The sequence below is a fragment of the Pseudophryne corroboree genome, assembly GCF_028390025.1.
Source record: "Pseudophryne corroboree isolate aPseCor3 chromosome 3 unlocalized genomic scaffold, aPseCor3.hap2 SUPER_3_unloc_54, whole genome shotgun sequence".
In the NCBI taxonomy this organism is placed as follows: Eukaryota; Metazoa; Chordata; class Amphibia; order Anura; family Myobatrachidae; genus Pseudophryne; species Pseudophryne corroboree.
In genome coordinates, this window is record NW_026967546.1 from 294594 (window position 1) to 304653 (window position 10060).

General features: G+C 45.1%; 1 protein-coding gene across 1 annotated transcript in view; it reads left to right on the top strand.

Annotated features, from left to right (window-relative positions):
• Nucleotides 1–9741, top strand: part of LOC134984432 (zinc finger protein ZFP2-like) — a 28980-nt gene extending 19239 nt beyond the window's left edge. The window contains exon 6 of the mRNA XM_063950013.1: nt 7959–9741. Within this exon, the coding sequence (XP_063806083.1) occupies nt 7959–9292 (1334 nt within the window). The 3' untranslated portion in view covers nt 9293–9741. The remainder of the gene's footprint in view (nt 1–7958) is intronic.
• Nucleotides 9742–10060: the final 319 nt, after the last annotated feature.

The following is a 10060-nucleotide window of genomic DNA, read 5'->3' on the forward strand; positions in this document are numbered from 1 at the left end:
TGCTGTGTGTCGGTACGCGTGTGTCGACATGTATGAGGAGGAAAATGATGTGGAGGCGGAGCAGTTGCCTGTGTTAGTGATGTCACCCCCTAGGGAGTCGACACCTGACTGGATGATTGTATTTAAACAATTAAGTGATAATGTCAGCACTTTGCAAAAAACTGTTGACGACATGAGACAGCCGGCAAATCAATTAGTGCCTTTCCAGGCGTCTCAGACACCGTCAGGGGCCCTAAAACGCCCGTTACCTCAGTGGGTCGACACAGACCCAGACACAGATACTGAGTCTAGTGTCGACGGTGACGAGACAAACGTAATGTCCAGTAGGGCCACACGTTACATGATCACGGCAATGAAAGAAGCATTGAACCTTTCTGACACTACAAGTACCACAAAGAAGGGTATTATGTGGGGTGTGAAAAAACTACCAATAGTTTTTCCTGAGTCAGATGAAATAAATGAGGTGTGTGATAAAGCGTGAGTTTCCCCCGATAAAAAACAGCTAATTTCTAATAAATTATTAGCACTATACCCTTTCCCGCCAGAGGTTAGGGCGCGTTGGGAAACACCCCCTAGGGTAGATAAGGCGCTCACGCATTTATCTAAACAAGTAGCGTTACCGTCTCCTGATACGGCCACCCTCAAGGAACCAGCTGATAGAAGGCTGGAAAATATCCTAAAAAGTATATACACACATACTGGTGTTATACTGCGACCAGCAATCGCCTCAGCCTGGATGTGCAGTGCTGGAGTCGCATGGTCGGATTCCCTGACTGAGAATATTGATACCCTGGATAGGGACAATATTTTGTTAACTATAGAACATTTAAAGGATGCATTGCTATATATGCGTGATGCACAGAGGGATATTTGCACCCTGGCATCAAGAGTAAGTGCTATGTCCATCTCTGCCAGAAGAGCGTTATGGACGCGACAGTGGTCATGGGATGCGGATTCCAAACGGCACATGGAAGTATTGCCGTATAAAGGGGAGGAGTTATTTGGGGCTGGTCTATCGGACCTGGTGGCCACGGCAACGGCTGGGAAATCCACCTTTTTACCCCAGGTCACTTCACATCAGCAGAAAAAGACACCGTCTTTTCAAACTCAGTCCTTTCGTTCCCATATGTACAAGCGAGCAAAAGGCCACTCCTTTCTGCCCCGGGGCAGAGGAAAAGGAAAAAGACTGCACCATGCAGCCGCTTCCCAGGAGCAGAAGCCCTCCCCTGCTTCTGCCAAGTCTTCAGCATGACGCTGGGGCTTTACAAGCAGACTCAGACATGGTGGGGGCCCGTCTCAAGAATTTCAACGCGCAGTGGGCTCACTTGCAAGTGGATCCCTGGATTCTACAGGTAGTATCGCAGGGGTACAAACTGGAATTCGAGGCGTTTCCCCCTCATCGGTTCCTGAAGTCTGCTTTACCAAAGTCTCCCTCCGACAGGGAGGCAGTTTTGGAAGCCATTCACAAGCTGTATTCCCAGCAGGTGATAATCAAGGTACCCCTCTTACAACAGGGAAAGGGGTATTATTCCACGCTGTTCGTGGTACCGAAGCCGGACGGCTCGGTGAGACCAATTTTAAATCTGAAATCCTTGAACACTTACATAAAAAGGTTCAAATTCAAGATGGAGTCACTCAGAGCAGTGATAGCGAACCTGGAAGAAGGGGACTATATGGTGTCTCTGGACATCAAAGATGCTTATCTCCACGTCCCAATATACCCTTCTCACCAAGGGTACCTCAGGTTTGTAGTACAAAACTGTCATTATCAGTTTCAGACGCTGCCGTTTGGATTGTCCACGGCACCTCGGGTCTTTACCAAGGTAATGGCCGAAATGATGATTCTTCTACGAAGAAAAGGCATCTTAATTATCCCTTACTTGGACGATCTCCTGATAAGGGCAAGGACCAGGGAACAGTTAGAAGTCGGAGTGGCACTATCTCAGGTAGTGTTATGTCAGCACGGGTGGATTCTAAATATTCCAAAATCGCAGCTGATTCCAACGACACGTCTACTGTTCCTAGGAATGATTCTGGACACAGTCCAGAAGAAGGTGTTTCTCCCAGAGGAGAAGGCCAGGGAGTTATCCGAGCTAGTCAGGAACCTCCTAAAACCAGGCCAGGTCTCAGTGCATCAGTGCACGAGGGTCCTGGGAAAAATGGTGGCTTCTTACGAAGCGATTCCATTCGGAAGATTCCATGCAAGAACATTTCAGTGGGATCTACTGGACAAATGGTCCGGTTCGCATCTTCAGATGCATCAGCGGATAACCCTGTCGCCAAGGACAAGGGTGTCTCTCCTGTGGTGGCTGCAGAGTGCTCATCTACTAGAGGGCCGCAGATTTGGCATTCAGGATTGGATCCTGGTAACCACGGATGCCAGCCTGAGAGGCTGGGGAGCAGTCACACAGGGAAGGAATTTCCAGGGCTTGTGATCAAGCATGGAAACATCTCTTCATATAAACATTCTGGAACTAAGGGCCATTTACAATGCCCTAAGTCAAGCAAAACCTCTGCTTCAGGGTCAGGCGGTGTTGATCCAATCGGACAACATCACGTCAGTCGCCCACGTAAACAGACAGGGCGGCACGAGAAGCAGGAGGGCAATGGCAGAAGCTGCAAGGATTCTTCGCTGGGCGGAAAATCATGTGATAGCACTGTCAGCAGTGTTCATTCCGGGAGTGGACAACTGGAAAGCAGATTTCCTCAGCAGACACGACCTTCACCCGGGAGAGTGGGGACTTCACCCAGAAGTCTTCCACCTGATTGTAAACCGTTGGGAAAAACCAAAGGTGGACATGATGGCGTCCCGTCTAAACAAAAAACTGTACAGATATTGCGCCAGGTCAAGGGACCCTCAGGCAATAGCGGTGGACGCTCTGGTAACGCCGTGGGTGTACCAGTCAGTGTATGTGTTCCCTCCTCTGCCTCTCATACCAAAAGTACTGAGAATCATAAGAAGGAGAGGAGTAAGAACTATACTCGTGGTTCCGGATTGGCCAAGAAGGACTTGGTACCCGGAACTTCAAGAGATGCTCACGGACGAACCGTGGCCTCTACCTCTAAGAAAGGACCTGCTACTGCAGGGGCCTTGTCTGTTCCAAGACTTACCGCGGCTGCGTTTGACGGCATGGCGGTTGAACGCCGGATCCTGAAGGAAAAAGGCATTCCAGAAGAAGTCATCCCTACCCTGGTCAAAGCCAGGAAGGACGTAACCGCAAAACATTATCACCGCATTTGGCGTAAATATGTTGCGTGGTGTGAGGCCAAGAAGGCCCCTACAGAGGAATTTCAACTGGGTCGTTTCCTTCATTTCCTGCAAACAGGACTGTCTATGGGCCTAAAATTAGGGTCCATTAAGGTTCAAATTTCAGCCCTGTCGATTTTCTTCCAGAAAGAACTGGCTTCAGTACCTGAAGTTCAGACATTTGTAAAAGGGGTGCTGCATGTACAGCCTCCTTTTGTGCCTCCAGTGGCACCTTGGGATCTCAATGTTGTGTTGAGTTTTCTAAAGTCACATTGGTTTGAACCACTTACCACTGTGGACTTAAAATATCTCACATGGAAGGTGACGATGCTGTTAGCCTTGGCTTCAGCCAGGCGTGTGTCAGAATTGGCGGCTTTATCATATAAAAGCCCTTACTTAATTTTTCATTCTGACAGGGCAGAATTGAGAACTCGTCCTCAATTTCTACCTAAGGTGGTTTCTGCATTTCACATGAACCAACCTATTGTGGTACCTGCGGCTACTAGGGACTTAGAGGACTCTAAGTTGCTTGACGTTGTCAGGGCCTTGAAAATATATGTTTCCAGGACGGCTGGAGTCAGAAAATCTGACTCGCTGTTTATCCTGTATGCACCCAACAAACTGGGTGCTCCTGCTTCAAAGCAGACGATTGTTCGTTGGATTTGTAGTACAATTCAGCTTGCACATTCTGTGGCAGGCTTGCCACAGCCAAAATCAGTAAAAGCCCATTCCACAAGGAAGGTGGGCTCATCTTGGGCGGCTGCCCGAGGGGTCTCGGCTTTACAACTTTGCCGAGCTGCTACTTGGTCAGGGGCAAACACATTTGCAAAATTCTACAAATTTGATACCCTGGCTGAGGAGGACCTGGAGTTCTCTCATTCGGTGCTGCAGAGTCATCCGCACTCTCCCGCCCGTTTGGGAGCTTTGGTATAATCCCCATGGTCCTTACGGAGTCCCAGCATCCACTAGGACGTCAGAGAAAATAAGATTTTACTTACCGATAAATCTATTTCTCGTAGTCCGTAGTGGATGCTGGGCGCCCATCCCAAGTGCGGATTGTCTGCAATACTTGTATATAGTTATTGTTACAAAAATTCGGGTTATTATTGTTGTGAGCCGTCTTTTCAGAGGTTCCTTTGTATTTATCATACTGTTAACTGGGTTCAGATCACGAGTTGTACGGTGTGATTGGTGTGGCTGGTATGAGTCTTACCCGGGATTCAATATCCTTCCTTATTGTGTACGCTCGTCCGGGCACAGTATCCTAACTGAGGCTTGGAGGAGGGTCATAGGGGGAGGAGCCAGTGCACACCACCTGATCCTTAAGCTTTTATTATTGTGCCCTGTCTCCTGCGGAGCCGCTATTCCCCATGGTCCTTACGGAGTCCCAGCATCCACTACGGACTACGAGAAATAGATTTATCGGTAAGTAAAATCTTATTATTACCAGCCCAGAGATCTGACCAGTCTCCTCCCCACACTCTCTGGTGTATCTCATACATCAGGAGCCATCAGCCCATATTATACTCCTGCTCTCCCCCTCACACCATGTAACTGTGTATTACCAGCCCAGAGATCTGACCAGTCTCCTCCCCACACTCTCTGGTGTATCTCATACATCAGGAGCCATCAGCCCCTATTATACTCCTGCTCTCCCCCTCACATCATGTAACTGTGTGTTACCAGCCCAGAGATCTGACCAGTCTCCCCACACTCTCTGGTGTATCTCATACATCAGGAGCCATCAACCCCTATTATACTCCTGCTCTTCCCTCACATTCAGAATCCAGCACATTCCGTGTTTATTACCTGTCCCCTCGCACTTGATTGATGGCCTTTTCTCTCTAAGAAATTGGGGCTGTCTGGCATTAGGGGCATAGAGAGAAGTGAGGGTGACATATTTATAAAGAATTTTCCCAACTAGAATCCAATATCTACCATTGCATTCCACCCACTTGCTGTCTAGGTGAAAGGGGCAGGATCTATTAGAAAGGATGGCTACACCACAGGAGATATAGCATGTTGGGTAGTGATTGGTAAACTGAGGGGCAGAGTGCAATGGAACATGTGATTCCTGAATGGCTACCACCGCCGCCTTCTGGTCAGCGAAATATTTTAATGCAAGACGTCTCTTACGGGGAGAATAAAGACCTTTTACATTAAGACTTAAAAACGTCGCCGTGATAGAGAGAGATCAGATCATGGTATGAAACATCTAAGATCATCTGTGCAAAGTCCAATAGAGTCTGTAGGGCGTGTGCATACTTCAAACTATCAACATAAGAAATAAAATAGGGAACAAATATGGGAGACAAACAGAAATAGTGTCCGTAAAGGAGCTAGAGATTCCGTCACTAGGGTACCGTCACAGAAAGGTAGAAAAAGGTGGCGGTCGGGCCTAAAAGGGAAACCCACCGACTACCCCAAGTAGCCATACGAGAGTGCAAAATCTAATCAGCATAGTAACAATTGTAGAAAGAAATATCAAATCTCAATGTAACCAATGTATCCTAAGGAGGTAAAGGCCAAGAACATGGCCTGATATCCAATGTAGGTTCTATCAACACCGTTATAAGGGCAACAGGATGTTACATGGATCAGTCATGCTTTACCTGAACACCCAAACATTCTAGAAAGGTATTATGAAACGTAACAGTGGAAAGAATGTCAGACCATATACTATATAGCAATTATATAGCACAGGAAATAAAGATAAAAATATACGTTTTATACCCATAACAAAAGCAAAAAAAATAGATCCATGCCCAGTAACTTAGTCCCAGTTGGCACATGTTACAGTAGGAAACAGACTGAGTGTCTGTAACAGTCTTACTCCTTTATCATATTACTTGGAGACGGAAGACAACTCCTCTGGTAATGGTTTAGGTAAAGTGTCATGAAGGACTGTCAACAGGAATGTCCCACTTTTTCAGAATAGCAGGGCCATCCTCGGGTGAAGGTATCACTGTGAAGGCGCCGTATCGCATTACAATAAGCTTAGTAGGAAAGCCCCATTTGTATTGCACATTTCCTTGGGTGGAATAGATGCCTTTTGGCCAGTGTCGCAGGAGAAATATACGGAAATAGCGCAGATTATCCAGGCACTAAGCTGTGGATGAGGAAGACAAAGCGGCTTGTAGAATGCGTTCTTTAATGTGAAAAAGTGGACCCCGAGCAGAGTGTGCTTGGATAGAGGCCTGTTTGGACTTTGGGAGTCTATGGATCCTATCAATAAGATGGTCAGCAGCAGAAGCCTTTGGTGGAAGTTTCTGAAAAGAGGACCGTGGCATAATCATAAAGCTCTGCATTTGTAACAGAATCCGGAACGCCCATTATTCTGATATTATTTCTCCGAGACCAGTCTTCTAAATCAATGACTTTATCACGAATAGAGACCAGGTCTTCCTGAAGGGTGTCATGTGCTGAAATCAGATCTTTGTGAGACGCAACAATCTCTTTCATCTTAGTCTGTATGAGTGCCAATCTCACTGATACTGGACCTCAAAGCTTGAATATTAGAGTTAAGTTCTGAGGTTATTTCAGTCCTTAAATCTAGATAACATAGAATGTATAGAGCGTAGAGTAACAGGACCATCTAGAGTGTCTTAAGATGTCTTCAGCCATTACAGCTGGGCTGTGCGTCTGACAAGAAGAAGCAGATGATGTTGTATCAGTCTCAGAAGGACCAACTGAATTTGAGGTACCAAACAGATGCACAGGTGGGGCCGATTTGGTACCTTCTTAACCTTTTTTGAAGGCATGGTAAGCTATCAGGTAAGGTAGATAAGAAGCCCCTTAGTGAGGAGAGATCCAGAAAACACATCTAGATGGACTCAGGCCACGGACCTCTTATTTATTATTTTATATACTAACAAGTGTGGTACATCCCTGCAAAGGCAGATCCAATCTCTTTCTCATCAGACTCTGCTGTCTTCCCTGCACTCTCACTCAGATGTTTACTGTTGCCAGTAGCACACGTATGAGAAGCAGAAGTATGGCGGCAGCTGTATAGATTCTGATATGTCATTCTCTATATCATACTTATCGTACACACATCATCCTTATTACTATTGAGAGAATAGAGGTAAAACACTGATGATGGGGGTGTAAGAGTGGATTATAAACTAGCCGATGATGATGATTACAGGGTATCATATGGCGTATTGCATGTAAAGTACCTTGTTCCACACCTACTCTGCTGTAGCAATATACTTTATATAAGGGTTAGTAACACTTGTACAGGCTTACCAGCGTATGAGCACACACATAAAGGAATGCTTCCTTACCAATGCTTCCAGGAGTAACGTTAGGAGACATTTCTCTGACCCATTAGCTTATACGACTGATGTTATTGTTCAGCTAGAATCTCCAGTTCATACGATATGTTCCCCATCCATTGTTTTACATTGGTGCTGACATAGGACTTGGCGAGTGACTACATCTCCATTTATTCTTCATGGTTAGTTACCAGTGCAAGAGAGAGATATATCTAAGTCTTGTTATAATATTACATTTGTTATTGTGAGTGTTCTCAGGAGGGTGGACACAATGATAGTCTGACACAATATTATAAAGCCTTCATTAAAAGTTATGTTTTATTATACACACACATTTACAATTAAGTGTCCCAGAGAGTCGTCTTCTCCTATTGTTTACAAGATTAATATTGTTACAGTAAATGTCACATTTCCTTAATGTATTTTATTTCCAGCAGATGGACAGACAAGCAGGAAAATCTCAGAAGGACATCTAATGTTATCCCCGGATTGTGACATAAATGATAATGACAGTAGACAGGATTCTCCAGGAGATAACCCCATTACCCCAATTATACATCCAGCTCTATCAGCTGATCCCTCTGATCCTGGGAAATGTTCTCCTGATCACTCTGATATTGGTGCATCTGTTACAGCTCTGACAGTAGATATGGAGTTTCCCTGTTCTATAGATGCCAAATGTTTTATACAGAACACAAAGCTTATTATCCATCAGCCAGCTAAGGCAGGTGAGAAGCCATTTCCATGTTCTGAGTGTGAGAAATGTTTTACACAGAAATCAGATCTTGTTAAACATCAGAGAAGTCACACCGGTGAGAGGCCATTTTCTTGCTCTGAGTGTGGGAAATGTTTTATCCAGAAATCACATCTTGTTACACATCAGCGAAGTCACACGGGTGAGAGGCCATTTCCATGTTCTGAGTGTGAGAAATGTTTTACACAGAAATCAGATCTTGTTAAACATCAGAGAAGTCACACCGGTGAGAGGCCATTTTCTTGCTCTGAGTGTGGGAAATGTTTTATCCAGAAATCACATCTTGTTACACATCAGCGAAGTCACACGGGTGAGAGGCCATTTCCATGTTCTGAGTGTGGGAAATGTTTTGCACGGAAATCACATCTTGTTGCACGTCAGCAAAGTCACAAAGATGAGAAGCCATTTCCATGTTCTGAGTGTGGGAAATGTTTTACACGGATATCACATCTTGTTACACATCAGAGAAGTCACACAGGTGAGAAACCATTTTCTTGCTCCGAGTGCGGGAAATGTTTTACACAGAAATCACATCTTGTTAATCATCAGCGAAGTCACACAGGTGAGAATACATTTCCATGTTCTGAGTGTGGGAAATGTTTTACACAGAAATCAGATCTTATTAAACATCAGAAAACTCACACAGGTGAGAAGCCATTTCCATGTTCTGAGTGTGGGAAATGTTTTGCACGCAAAGCAGATCTTGTTAAACATCAGAGAACTCACACAGGTGAGAAGCCATTTTCTTGCTCTGAATGCGGGAAATGTTTTACACAGAAATCAAATCTTGTTAAACATCAGCGAAGTCACACAGGTGAGAATCCATTTCCATGTTCTGAGTGTGGAAAATGTTTTGCATACAAATCAGATCTTGTTAAACATCAGAGAAGTCACACAGGTGAGAAGCCATTTTCTTGCTCTGAGTGTGGGAAATGTTTTACCTGGAAATCACAACTTTATACACATCTTCGAAGTCACACAGGTGAGAAGCCATTTCCATACTCTGAGAAGTAAATCAGCTCTTGTAGACATCAGTCAGGTGAGAAACCATTTTAATCTTCTGGGGTATACTTATTGCCATATGATGTTCTTCAAGATTCTTATCCTATCTCCTATGCTTTTTGCAATATACATGCTACCGCATGGTGAAATAATCAGACGTCATGTACTCATCTACCACTGCTATGAAGATGATCTGTCTTTTGCTCAGGGTACTGAGAACCCAGTACCAATCCTAAATGGTTGTCTAGTTGAGCTCCAGGTGTGGGTGATGCCAGTTGGCTGTGACTCAGTCCTGGTGAAACAGGTCTATCATAAGATAGAAGCTCACCAACAAAGGGCAGGGCTACAGTTCAGCTTTGCAAACCAACCAGACTTACGCTTGGAGGTTCAGAGTTACAAAATGCGGATCATGTGTGGAATCTTGGTGTCCTGGATTGTGGAGTGAAACTTAGACATCACGTATCAGCCACAATCAGATCCTCATCTGAGGAACAGAGCCAGACTCCAGATCTACCTACAGTCATACATACACTTGTATCATCACACATAGACTACTGCAATGTCCTCTACCTGGATCTCCTAGCAATAGAATTGCACCGCTTGTAGCTTGTACAGATTGCAGCAGCCAGTCTGTTACCTAACCAGCCCGTTCCTGCCACATAACACCCATTCTCTACTCCCTTCACCGGCTGCCTGTAAGATGGTGACTCTATTACATAATCTTACTGACTCCCAATCCTACATGATCAGGATCCATGGTAACAGAAGCAGCTTCTGCCT